The following is a 13,583-nucleotide window of genomic DNA, read 5'->3' on the forward strand; positions in this document are numbered from 1 at the left end:
CTTATTATCTCAGGTGGCAAAAATAAAGGTATCGAGCAATAGAATCAGAGGAGATTCGATCTCTACATTGTGCTGATTGAGTTTTCCTCATGCATCAAGTAGGAAAAGGATTTGTGAGGCAGAATTGCAGTTGGTAATAATGTTGGAGGAGAAATTGGTTATGACACTCTACTATTGGGTGGGGTCTGATTTTCACCGTCTAAGTTATTTTACAACGAATGATAACTTGTAAATTTGTTCATGAAATAGATTTACTTATAACTGACTTTAAAGCAAACTAGCTAGAAAATCTAGGCTAGTTGGAACCTGATACATTGTTGACTTGGTAGATTAGATTCAAAACTGGCTTGGCCATAGATCTTGAAATTAGAATTCAAAACAGATACTGGGATTTTGGTGTTTCTGTGACTGGTGGTCTGCGATCAATGGTGTTCTACAGGGAACAGTGCTGGAACTTCTATTATTGTGCTATATATAAATGACTTAGACAAACATGTGGAGACACTTATTTGTAAATTTGCAAGAAAATGTCAAATAATACAGCAGGATATAGATTAGTTTTAAAGCTAGCAGATGGAGTTTAATCCAGACAAGTGTGAGGTGTTGCACTTTGGGATATCAAACATAAGAACAGTGTGCAGTAAATGACAGGAACCTTTGGAAGATTTATGTACAGATCGATCACAGGATGAAAATCCATATCTCCCTGAAAGTGGCAACACAAGTAGATAGGATGGTAAAAAAAAGGGTACGCAGGCTTGCATTTATCAGCTGGGGCATTGACTATAAAAGTCAAGAAGTCACGTTGCAGCTGTGTAAAACTGTGGTGTTCAGAAATCTGGTCATTTAAGTGCTCTTCTGGTCACCGCATTACAAGAAGGAGGTAGAGACTTTGAAGAAGGTCACCCAGAGGTTTCCCGATTGGAGAGTATTAGTTATAAGGAGAAGTTGGACAAACTTGGAATGTTTACTCTGGAGAGGCAGATGTTGAAGGGAGACCTGATAGAGGTTTATACAATTATGAGAGGCATAGATAGGGTAAATAGTCAGACTCTTTTTCCTGTGTAGAAATGACAAATGCTAGAGAACATGGCTTTGAGGTGAGAGGGAGAACTTTTAAAGGAGATGTACAAGGTAAGTGCAACAAGTTGCCAGGTGGTGGAAACAGGTAGAATAGTGATCCCATTCACCAACTAATTTTCCCAGTGACCCAACATTCCCATCAACTGTCCCAGATTCTACTGCTCATCAATCTGCAGTTTACAGTTGCCAATTAACTTACTGGTCAACTGCTGTTTGCATATCCAGATGAATCAACTGTAAAAATCCCAGTCACAGGGAATAAAACATCAGAAAAACGGACAGAGCCAATGGTGGACATGTAGTCGAGTCCTGATGCAGCCGAGGGTTTTAAAGCAAGTGGCTACAGAGATTATTTGACATGTTCAGAACTCACTGAGTTCTGTAAGGATATCAGAAGATTGTAAAACAGCCAACATAACTTCCTTGTTCAAAAAGAAGGAAGACAGAAGGTGGGGAGTTTTTGGCCAGTTAAGTTAAACATCAATTGTTGGCAGGGGCTAGAATCAATAATTAAAGAAGAAAACACTAATCATTTCGGAAAGCTGAGTATAATCAAATCTAATCTTAACAAAAGATAATCATATGTAGGAAGGAACTGCAGATGTTGGTTTACACCGAAGATAGACACAAAATGCTGGAGTAACTCAGCGGGTCAGGCAGCATCTCTGGAGAAAAGGAATAGGTGACGTTTTGGGTCGAGACCTTTCTTCAGACAAATCGTTTTCAGATAGATCATGTTTGACAAATTTGCTCTTTGAGGATGTGACAGAGATGGTTGATAGAGATGGTTGATGTGTATTTAGAATTCTGAAAGGGTTTTAACAAAATGGCATGCAAGAGGCTGTTGCATAAATTAAGGGCCCAAGGTATTGGAGGAAGTTAAAGTATAGGAGGATCCTAAGATGATTTGATAGGGTAGATGTTAAGGTGGCTTCACAACTCGGAGAGTCGCGAATAAGGAGCTGGTCATTAAAACGGATCTGCATAGAAATGTTTTTTTTCAGAAGATAGTGAATCTGTGGAGTTCTCTGTTCCTAAGGATGGCGAAGGCCAGATCATTAGATATGTCAAAGGTGAATGCAGATAGCTATTTGAAAGATTGAGGAATTGAGCTCAATAGGACCTGACACAGAAGAGGAGTTGAGGCCAGTGTAATCAGCCGTGATCATATTGAGGTTTGGGGGTCGGTGGCCTACTCCTGTCCCTATTTTCTTGTATTCCTGTGAGTAGTTCGCTAATTTGTTCATGAGAAGGGAAGGAAAAAGGTTTGACATTTCCTGTGGTCATGTGAGAAAATGCCATGGGAAGCATGTTGGTGGAGAGGGAAGAGCGAAGGGAGTTGTGGGGGGATTCCTCCTTTTGGAACAATGAAAGGGGGAGAAGGCGGTGGGAGAGCGGTGGAACGGACAAAGTGAAGGAAGAAGAAGCAGCAGCTGTGGAGAGGGGAGGGAGCCCCACCATGACCAAGTGCGTCCCGCCGGCAGCTGAGGTCTAAAGAAAGCACTGTCCCCACACAGGCTACAACGCAAGCCGCAACAGCAGCTGCGCTAACCAAACCACGCAATGGGCGAAGAAGGGCTCACTGTGGCACCTTGCGAACCTGGGATAACGTCGGAAGTCAGGGCTAGGGAGGCCATGCGAGTTGGGATGGCGCCGGCAGGCCCGTCCGCAATAACCAAAATCCGTTAAAAACGGGTCCGTTAAAATGAGGGTTTACTGTAATTAAAAATAAATCTGAAAATATTAGAAACACGGATATCTGCAATAAAACTGAAAATACTTGAAACACTTGGTAGATCAGGCAACTTCAATGGAAAGAGAAACAAGATTACGTTCTGAACGTGAAGAATCTTCACAAGAAAAGTGAGAAAACAAGACAGTTTTAAGTGGCAAAGAGAGTGAATAGGACAAGCAATGAATAGGAAAAATAGCAGCAATGAATAGGACAAAGGGAGTATATTTGACAGGGGAAAGTCATGCTTGCCACATTGAAACATTATTTATTAAGACTTTTAGTTGACAGATTAATGAGAATAGTTAGAAAGAGGGAAAACCAACAAAGGAAGATGTTAAAACTGTGAAATGCACAGATCACCTGATCAGAGAACAAAATGAAGAATGCCGGAATTGCATACAGATAGGTCAAAGTGGGAACTAAAATTGCAGATGCTGGTTTAAATCGAACGTAGACACAAAATGCTGGAGTAACTCAGTGGGTCAGAGTTGCTCCAGCATTTTGTGCCTACCTTAGGTCAAAGTGGGACTGAGAGGAGAATTGAAGTAACAAGTAACTGGAAGATTAAGATGGTCACTGCAGACTGCATGGACGTACTTTGCTACAATATTAGGTCATTTACGTTTTCTGTTTGTGTAGGAACCAGCTATTTCTGTAGAGAGTCTCGACCCGAAACGTCACCCATTCCTTCTCTCCTGAGATGCTGACTGACCCGCTGAGTTACTCCAGCATTTTGTGATACCTTCAGCTATTTCTGCTGTTCATCTGTAATATTAACTTTATTTTTCTCTCTGCGTGGATACTACCTAATCTTCAGAGCGTTTTGAGAAGTGAGAAGAGGCTTCAGATCTCAGCAATAATTCTATCCTAGTTTCAACAGCTTTTACGTGTCCCTCTATTTGTGTTCTTTCCAGCTGGCCTTATTAATCTATGAACCAAGCTGCTTCTTAAACTGTGGAATCACTTTGGCAAACCTGCTATTTCCTTTGATCTATCCTTACTTCCCCAACTCTTTCAGCAACTTAAAACTGCTCTGTTTCCCAGGGAAAGTTAACTATTTCTCATTCCACAGATGCAGTTGGACCTCCTGAATGTTTTTGTAATTTCCTGTTTTAATTTGTTTTTCCAATATCCATTTATTAAATGATTTAGAACATGATGTAAGGGATTTGCATACATACAAAAAATGGCTGTTGATTAAAGACAAAATGAATGGCTTTGAATGGGAAGACTTATGTAAATTATTATGAGTTTGAGCATAATTGCTATAAATGATGTAACTGTTTTTTGCTTGCAGAGTTGACTGTGTGGGTATATTAAAGCTCAGGAATGCTGATGTTGAAACACGCATTGGCATTGCAGGATCCAAAAAGAAAAGCACTCGTGCACGATTGGTTTTCCGAGTAAATATTGTTCGTGCTGATGGGTCTACTTTAACTATGCAGACGTCTTCATCATCCATCCTCTGCAGTGAGTGATTTTTTTCCTTTTAACTGCTTTGTTCTTTTTTGGACATCTAATTGCCTGCCACAAAATGGATGCTAACATCTTTGATTGCCCAAAATATTTTTCAGATCCTTATTCTGAAAACAATGATTCAGAATCATCCAATATTTGGCACCTTTTATTATATGCACCTTATTGCAAGATGCCGCAATTGCTGTCTCACTGGTCATCATATACCTCAAGGCTTTTGGAGATCGATGTACACACAAATGATGGCCATAATGCCCTTCCACTGAAACGTCCTTGGAGTTGGCCTGTGGCTGTCATATAGAGAGATCCTGAGAGGTCTAACCGTCTGACCTGTGATCAGCGATGTAATAACTAAGCTTTTCATACATTTCCCAGGGGAACATGTCATTGTAGACTCGCCACACCATTCATAGCAACAAATAAAACATTGTACCTCAAAGAACATATTCACTTAAACGTTTATTTGTGGAGGCCTGATTTGGCTCCATTGTTGCATGCAACATTATTTTGATGCACCTAAATGGGTCCAATATAATTTCTGGGCACATATTATCCTGGATTGAGAGAACTTGGTATTGTTCATTAACTCTGAAGAATGTGCCAATCTTCTATCTATAGAATAACGGCACTGTGTTTAATCAATTACAATTACAATTAGACTGCTTACTAATAGACTACTATTTAAAATTAATTAAAAGTATGAAGCCAAAATATAATTTTAGAATGGTGGTGACACTGCATAGTTGGAGAAAATAATGATGGTAATAAAAATAATGATGGTTAAGTTGGAATCATTTGTTAAGTAGCTTATTAGATTGTGACTGAAGAGTGGGAAGATAAATTTCAGAACTCATGTATAAAGGAAATTGATACCAGTCTTACGTTGTGTATTTCCTAAGGCTGCTTTCCAACATGATCTCTATTATGCAATATATGACCCCCTTCCTGTGTCTCCTTCCCAGTACTGCTTGCTCTTTTGCATTTTAAATGACTGTTATGTACTGAAGACTAAATGGAAGACATATTTTGTTTTGTTAAGAGAAACAGCATGGAAATAGGCCCTTCAGCCCACAGCGTTCATGTCTATCAATGATATGTTCTTACCAGTTCTATGTTATCCCACTTTCTCATCCACTCCATGCACACTAGGGGCAATTTACAAAAGCCAATTAACCTACAGACCTCAATATCTTTGGGATGTGGGAGGAAACCACAGAACCCAGAGGAAACCCATGTGGTCACACATAGATAGCATCCAACATCGGGATCTGACAGTGTGAGGAAGCAGCTCTACCAGCTGCGCCATGTGTTGTATGTTACTGAATGGCATACTTAATGGAAGATATACCTAACATGTGAGAGAGGCGAATGCATGTGATGGCAGTGGATAATTGGATACAAACAACAAATCTGGATTATGTTATTGAGTACAGGCTTATTCTGGGCTTTGTGCAGGAAAAAAGTGAGTGATTAAAGTTCTGCTCGAGCAGCTGCAAAAAAGTGCTGGAGGTAGGTGAATAATAAAGGTACCTGAGTTGAGTGTAAATAAGAAGAGTTGAAAGAAATGTGAAATTAATGGAACAGAAAAACAAAAACTTTCAATGCAGGAATTATGAGATGCAAAAGGCTATCTGAAATTATTGAAGTCATTTTGAGGCTGTAATGTGTCACGATAAACGATAATGTTCTGTTCCTCAATCCTACACTGAGTGTCATTGAAACAGTGTAGAGGGCTGAAGACAGGTTAGAGCGGAATTAGGGAGGAAAATGAAAGCATCAGGCACTGGAATTACCTTGGCAGGATGAATGGAGCCATTCTTGTTTTTGAATTAGTTGCTGACCAATTATCTAAATAATCAACAAATTCAGCAGCATTTTCAAGTTCAAAGCACTGATGCACAGTGAAAATAGACAATAGTAATATTAAATTCCTTGGAAGGTCAAACATTATTATAATTAAACGGATTGAAACTAATGAAAAGGAAATTGTTTAATTATTCATTGTTAACTTACTTTAACTTTTTCTTTAAAGATGTTGCGTTTCATATAATGACACAAAACATGGACCTGGATTTAACATTTGAAGTGAAATCTGTAGTATTTAGTGTCTGTTAAATGTTAACTAAGTAATAATATTTCCTGGGCATTATACCTGGAATAAAACACATGGTGCATGCCTTTGGAGTTTAAATAGTTTAATTAATGCCTGTAGGTATTACCATTTATTTATAGCGGAAAGAAATATAGTTTCACGCCGGCTATTTGCATTTAGTATTTGCTGCTCAAAGCTCAAGAATAGTATTGAAGTTTAATCATCCATCCCCATGACCAGTTTAATTCTCCCAATAACCAAGATACAGAATAAGATAGTGTTGTTTCTGCTGGGCAATGAGCCATCATGGCTATTTTACAGTTTTAAGAACTGACTTGCAATGAACAGCCATCTAGTTTGTTCTGTTTTTTACTATGGTGTTACTGTGAAACAAGGACTTGCCTTCCTTAGTTTCATTAGTACTTTTAAGATGCATGTGATATATTCTTGAATTGTAATATGAGAAAAGTAGCTTAATATATTGTATATTTATTTGACTTTGCAAATATTCGAACAATTTACAGTTATCGGAGCTCTCGCATGATGTGGGTGCTTCATTTACATTATTGACTTAGTTACACTCTTATGTGCACAGCCTTGCTCACAACTGCTAGTTAATATTGACTCAACTCATTATTTACACATACTTACACAGATCTGTACCATTTAACTGTCAAGAAAATATTGTTGGTCAGTTTTTTCCCCCATGCTCAAAATATTCCATGCAACATACTTTTTTCTCTTTTCTTTCAAAAGATTTTGACACAGCATAAAACTTCCCTACAATTATATAAATTTGGTCTATTTTTAATTTAGTATGCTTTTTTGTGTGGCCCTCTGCTCAGTAAATTGATGAATCTGGGTGCTTTTGTTATCATTGGCCATTCTATTGATTTAGTTGGTTGCAGTGCATGACCTTGAGCCACAGTTTGTTTGTCTCATTGTTCTCAAGCTCCTAATTCTGCTGCTATTCAATTTTGAGTTCTACTGATGCACTCTAGATTTGCAAACAGAGGTTTTTAGAAAAATGCTATCATAGGAATTCAATTCCAAACATGTCAGAAAATAGGCAGAACATTTTTAGCAGGATCTTCTGCTGGTTTGAAGTAAGTGACTAAATAATCTCCCTTTGCATTGTTATTTAAAGGATACATTTGACCAATGTCTGAGAAGAATTTCCTTCCTTTATTTGTTTGATGTAACGTTATTTAAAAACCATTTGATAGAGTAGAATTTTCTCGGTTGAATCTCAGATTTGAAAATTGACTCGTACGTAGAAACATAGAAAATAGGTGTAGGGGAGGCCATTTGGCCCTACGAGCCAGCACCGCCATTCATTGTGATCATGGCTGATCATCTACAATCAGTAACCTGTGCCTGCCTTCTCCCCATATCCTTGATTCCATTAACCCCGAGAGCTCTATCTAACTCTCTTTTAAATTCATCCAGTGAATTGGCCTCCACTACCTTCTGTGGCAGAGAATTCCACAAATTCACAACTCTGGGTGAAAAAGTTTATTCTCACCTCAGTTTTAAATGGCCTCCCCTTTATTCTTAGACTGTGTCCCCTGGTTCTGAACTCCCCCCAACATTGGGAACATTTTTCCTGCATCTAGCTTGTCTAGTCCTTTTATAATTTTATGCGTCTCTCTAAGATCCCCTCTCATCCTTCTAAACTCCAGTGAATACAAGCTTAGTGTTTCCAATTTTTCCTCATATGACAGTCCCTCCATCCCAGGGATTAACCTCGTGAGCCTATGCTGCATTGCCTCAATAGCAAGGACGTCCTTCCTCAAATTAGGAGACCAAAACTGCACACAATACTCCAGATGTCTATACAAGGGCCTTATACAAATGCAGAAGGACTTCTTTGCTCCAATGTTAAGCACTCCCGCAATACTGCACTGAAATGTAAATTTAGGCTATGGTTTTGGAGTGAGGCTTAAAATTATACTTTTATTCAGAGGCAAAAGTGCTGTTACAGTTCTCAAATAGAGTGAATATGTCCTTATGTGAATTACTGTTAAGCTACCATGAGCATGTTTAAAAAAAATCATAACTACTGTTCCTGAGAGGAAATATTATTTCTACGACTTTTAGAATTTAGATTTGGATTTGGTAGAACGAGGAATTAAATTTGTCTGCATTATTATACTTGTTTCATTTCTCCCCTTGGTTCATGGTGAGTAAAATCATTTTAAATCCTTAAAGCCATTTAATGCTTCCTGAAGATAGACACAAAATGCCGGAGTAACTTAGCGGGATAGGCTGAAAAGGAGAGAAGGAATGGGTGATGTTTTGGGTCGAACAATGTTTGCCTACATTGATTTACACACCTTATAAAACAGACACTAATAATTTAAAATTGAAGCCATTTGAATGTATTCATCTTATTCCTTTATAGTCAGAAATTAGCCTGAAAAAATGACAAATATGCCATTTTAAATTTAATCACAGTGCATACTTTCAAGATGATGCATTGTGCTAAGAAATTAAGCATGAAAATCCTAAGAAGCAATATGTGAGGTGCCTTTATGATCTACTTGGTGCACATGTAAAGTTAAAATGTAATAATTTGCGTTTTCTTTTGTAATAGATTTCTCAAAGTTCGTGGTTATGCATGTACACATTTCATAGATTAGAAACATTTTGTGTTTCTTTTTTCATTAAAGCTCAACCAGCGGGAGCACCTGAGATATTGAAAAAAAGCCTACATACTTGCTCAGTGAAAGGAGGTGAAGATTTATTTCTGATTGGAAAAAACTTTTTGAAAGGCACAAAAGTTATTTTTCAGGAAAACAATTCAGGTAAATTAATTAGTTGATTAGTCTGGCATTACAAGTAACCATCAAAACTGTGTATGCATAATGTGAATGGGATTCGTGTTTAGCTCCATTTCATGTTAAGTGGTTTAACCATTTCTTCAAACAAACATCTACCTCCAGGCATATTAGGTTTTTTATAAAGGTGTCGGCAACTGCAGATTGTATGTTACACAAATATGATTTCAAACTGTCCAGTGCAACAACGTAAAATCGCATAATAATACAGCATAATACTAATTATATAAGTTGCATAATGGGACTTCACAGAAAACAAGCCACCGGTTGACTGAGCCTATGTATTTGGTTTCAGAATAGTGAGTATCATGTCTTTCCTTATTTTGTAGTAAAACTTGAATTCAGATGTGTAATCTCTGCAATCTTTTTTACTCAGAAATTAGCAGTTTCTAGTTTTATTATACTACATGTTTAAAATGACGTCTACAATACAAAGAATAAATAATTTCAAATCCCTTCAAATTCACATTATGGAGATTTTTTCCCTCAAATAATGTTGTATACATTTATTAAAACTACATATGGCAGTTAAAATGATAAACTACCATACAATGCCATACAGCATTTTTTAATAAAGATTTAACTTGAATTGCAAGTTGTCTTTGTAAATCTGTACAAATACTTAAATTTATATTCAATTTAGTTGATTTAAATCAAGTCATTTTTAATAGGAGTTGGCCATTAATGAATCCAATCTAGAACTACTTTTGTAGAATATGAGCACGTTTAACATTTCCAAGAAATTACCTCTGTAAGGGGTTTCTGCGCCGAGCTTTCGCCCGACCTAAGGTCCCCGTGCCTTGCTCTGATCCCTTGACCAGGCCGCGCACACTGGTTCCCCGTGAGTGGTTCGACCCACTCACCCCCTACGGTTCTAGACACTGGACTTAGATGCAGGAGCGTTGATAGTGCAGAAAAAAACTCAACCAGACCAGATTTGAAGACCAGGGTTTAAATGGAAAAAGGCTTTTATTGAGCGCTTGGGACTATTGTCCATGAATACTTATACACATTTCTATCAGACATATGCATAATTACACGAATACTTAGACACAGTTCTAAACGACATATGCATCACTACACGAATACTTAGACACAGTTCTACTAGACATATTCTTGACTGTGAGATTGGGAACGTACGACACATCGCAAACTTGACCAACACATATTCATTTACACACCCACGTTTATTCAAACCACCCTCCCCTCTACACTAAAACTATGTCCAGGATGTGCAGGATCGGGGTACATGCTCACCATGGGGCTATTACTGGGGTTACTGGCTGTTCATGCTGCTTCTCCGCTGCTTTCCGTGAGGGTCGTGCTTGTCCCCTGAGTTTCTTCCTTCCGTTTCTTGTGTTCCTGGCCAGTCGTTGCGAGCGTTGCTGTCCCTGCTGCGAGCGTGTCTTTCTTGCCTGTCTTTTCGTCTTCCTCCTGGCTTGCGTTCCTTGCAGGTTTTCTTGCATTATTTCTTCTTTGAGTTGCGTGTCTGTTCCTCTCTCTTGCATGAGTTTAAAACCCAAAAATCGTGGCCAGTTATACTAATTCTGGCCCGTCCTATCTCCCGCCAGATCTCGGGATCTCTTTGTTTAAAAGATATGTATTGAGTTTTCTCTCTGATCTGCGTTATGTCCGGGGGTACCGGGGATGGCCAGACGGTGTTAATTGGTATTTCAATAGACAATAGACAATAGGTGCAGGAGTAGGCCATTCAGCCCTTCGAGCCAGCACCGCCATTCAATGCGATCATAGCTGATCACTCTCAATCAGTACCCCGTTCCTGCCTTCTCCCCATACCCCCTCACTCCGCTATCCTTAAGAGCTCTATCCAACTCTCTCTTGAAAGCATCCAACGAACTGGCCTCCACTGCCTTCTGAGGCAGAGAATTCCACACCTTCACCACTCTCTGACTGAAAAAGTTCTTCCTCATCTCCGTTCTAAATGGCCTACCCCTTATTCTTAAACTGTGGCCCCTAGTTCTGGAATCCCCCAACATTGGGAACATGTTTCCTGCCTCTAATGTGTCCAATCCCCTAATTATCTGGCCCGTCCTATCTCCCGCCAGATCTCGGGATCTCTTTGTTTAAAAGATATGTATTGAGTTTTCTCTCTGATCTGCGTTATGTCCGGGGGTCCCCGCGGGCCTCCCCCAGCGACCGTGCTGACCCGCGCCGCTCCACCGCCCAGCAGCAGGTCACAGCCGTCGCTGTACCCGGCCCCCGGGACCAACAACAGGCTGCAGCTCCACCTGGCCCACACACACCGCGCTGGGCCCACAGCCCCCACCAGGCAGAGCCCTTCAGCACTGCTGGGTCCTACTGCCCACCCCCTACTACAGGTAACTGCAGCAGGGGTTCCACTGGGTCTCCCCCTTCCCCCTCCAGCCAGACAACCCCCAGTACTCCCCACATCGGTCCTCATGCCCCCCTCTGCCCAGCTAACCCACCACCCCCCCACCATACATCCCCTCCACCTGCCCCCCTGCCTCCATCCGACCCCAACCCCCACCATTGCCGGGTGTTCACCATCCCCCCTGACCTCCCCCTTTCAGACACCGAACGGTCTGTCCTCAGCAGAGGCCTTATCTTTGTTCCCCTCCGCCCCCACATCAACGAGTTCCGCGTCCGCCATGACGTGGAGCTCTTCTTCCGCCGCCTTCGCCTCCGAGCCTTTTACCATGGTAAGGAGTCCCGACCCCGCACTGATGACCCCTTCTCCCGTCTCCAACGGACCCCCTCCACTTTTACCCCCCAGTATGGCCTACTACCCCCACTAGAACTTTTTATTTCAAACTGCCGGCGTGACATCGGCCGCCTCAAATTTTCCACCCCCCTGACTAACTCTAACCTCTCCCCTCCTGAACGTGCAGCCCTCAACTCACTCCGCAACAACCCGGACTTAATAATTAAACCCGCTGACAAGGGAGGGGCTGTGGTAGTCTGGCGTGCTGACCTCTACCGCACCGAGGCCAGACGACAACTATCAGACACCTCTTCCTACCTATCCCTGGACCATGACCCCACCGATGAACACCAGACCTTCATCAGCAGCACCATCACCGACCTCACCAACTCCGGCGAACTACCCCTCAGTGCCTCCAATCTCATAGTTCCCCAGCCCCGCACGGCCCGATTCTACCTCCTACCCAAAATCCACAAACACAATTGTCCCGGCAGACCCATTGTCTCTGCCTGCTCATGCCCCACCGAACTTATCTCTACCGACCTCGACTCCATCCTATCCCCCCTGGTCAAATCCCTCCCCACCTACGTCCAAGACACCTCACACGCTCTCCATCTCCTGGATAACTTCCGGTTCCCAGGCCCCCACTCCCTCATTTTCACCATGGATGTCCAGTCACTCTACACTTCCATCCCCCACAAGGATGGTCTCGAAGCCCTCCGTTTCTTCCTCGACCGTAGAACCAGCCAATCCCCATCGACCAACACTCTCCTCCGCCTAGCAGAGCTGGTTCTTACCCTCAACAACTTCTCCTTTGACTCCTCCCACTTCCTCCAAACCAGAGGCGTAGCTATGGGCACTCGCATGGGCCCTAGCTACGCCTGCCTCTTTGTCGGGTACGTCGAACAATCCCTGTTCCAGACGTACATTGGCCCCATCCCCGAACTCTACCTCCGCTACATCGACGACTGCATTGGTGCTACCTCTTGCACCCATGCAGAACTCACTGACTTTATACACTTCACCTCCAATTTCCATCCTGCCCTTAAATATACCTGGACTATCTCTGACATCTCCCTCCCGTTTCTGGACCTCACCATCTCCATCACAGGAGAAAAATTAGTGACGGACATTTATTACAAGCCCACCGACTCGCACAGCTATCTGGACTACACTTCTTCCCACCCGGTCCCCTGCAAAAAGTCTATCCCCTACTCCCAATTCCTCCGTCTACGCCGCATCTGTGCCCGGGATGAGGTGTTTCAGACTAGGGCTTCCGAGATGTCCTCGTTTTTCAGAAAACGGGGCTTCCCCTCCTCCATTATAGATGAGGCTCTCACTAGGGTCTCTTCTACATCCCGCAGCTCCGCTCTTGCTCCCCATCCCCCCACTCGCAACAAGGACAGGATCCCCCTCGTTCTCACCTTCCACCCCACCAGCCAGCGGATCCAACATATCATCCACCAACATTTCCGTCACCTACAACAGGACCCCACCACTGGCCATATCTTCCCATCCCCTCCCCTCTCTGCATTCCGCAGAGACCGTTCCCTCCGCAACTCCCTGGTCCACTCGTCCCTTCCTACCCAAACCACCCTAACCCCGGGCACTTTCCCTTGCAACCGCACGAGATGCAACACCTGTCCCTTTACCTCCCCCCTCAACTCCATCAAA

At 42.0% G+C, this 13,583-nt stretch overlaps 1 protein-coding gene across 2 annotated transcripts in view; it reads left to right on the forward strand.

The window, feature by feature from the left end:
* Nucleotides 1-13,583, forward strand: part of nfat5b (nuclear factor of activated T cells 5b) — a 131,371-nt gene that overhangs the window by 78,174 nt on the left and 39,614 nt on the right. For both annotated transcript variants that reach the window (XM_078400795.1, XM_078400796.1), the window contains exons 6-7: nucleotides 4,116-4,288; nucleotides 9,059-9,193. In XM_078400795.1, coding sequence (XP_078256921.1) covers nucleotides 4,116-4,288; nucleotides 9,059-9,193 — 308 coding nt within the window. The remainder of the gene's footprint in view (nucleotides 1-4,115; nucleotides 4,289-9,058; nucleotides 9,194-13,583) is intronic.

This window comes from Rhinoraja longicauda, chromosome 6, assembly GCF_053455715.1.
Source record: "Rhinoraja longicauda isolate Sanriku21f chromosome 6, sRhiLon1.1, whole genome shotgun sequence".
Classification (NCBI taxonomy): Eukaryota; Metazoa; Chordata; class Chondrichthyes; order Rajiformes; family Arhynchobatidae; genus Rhinoraja; species Rhinoraja longicauda.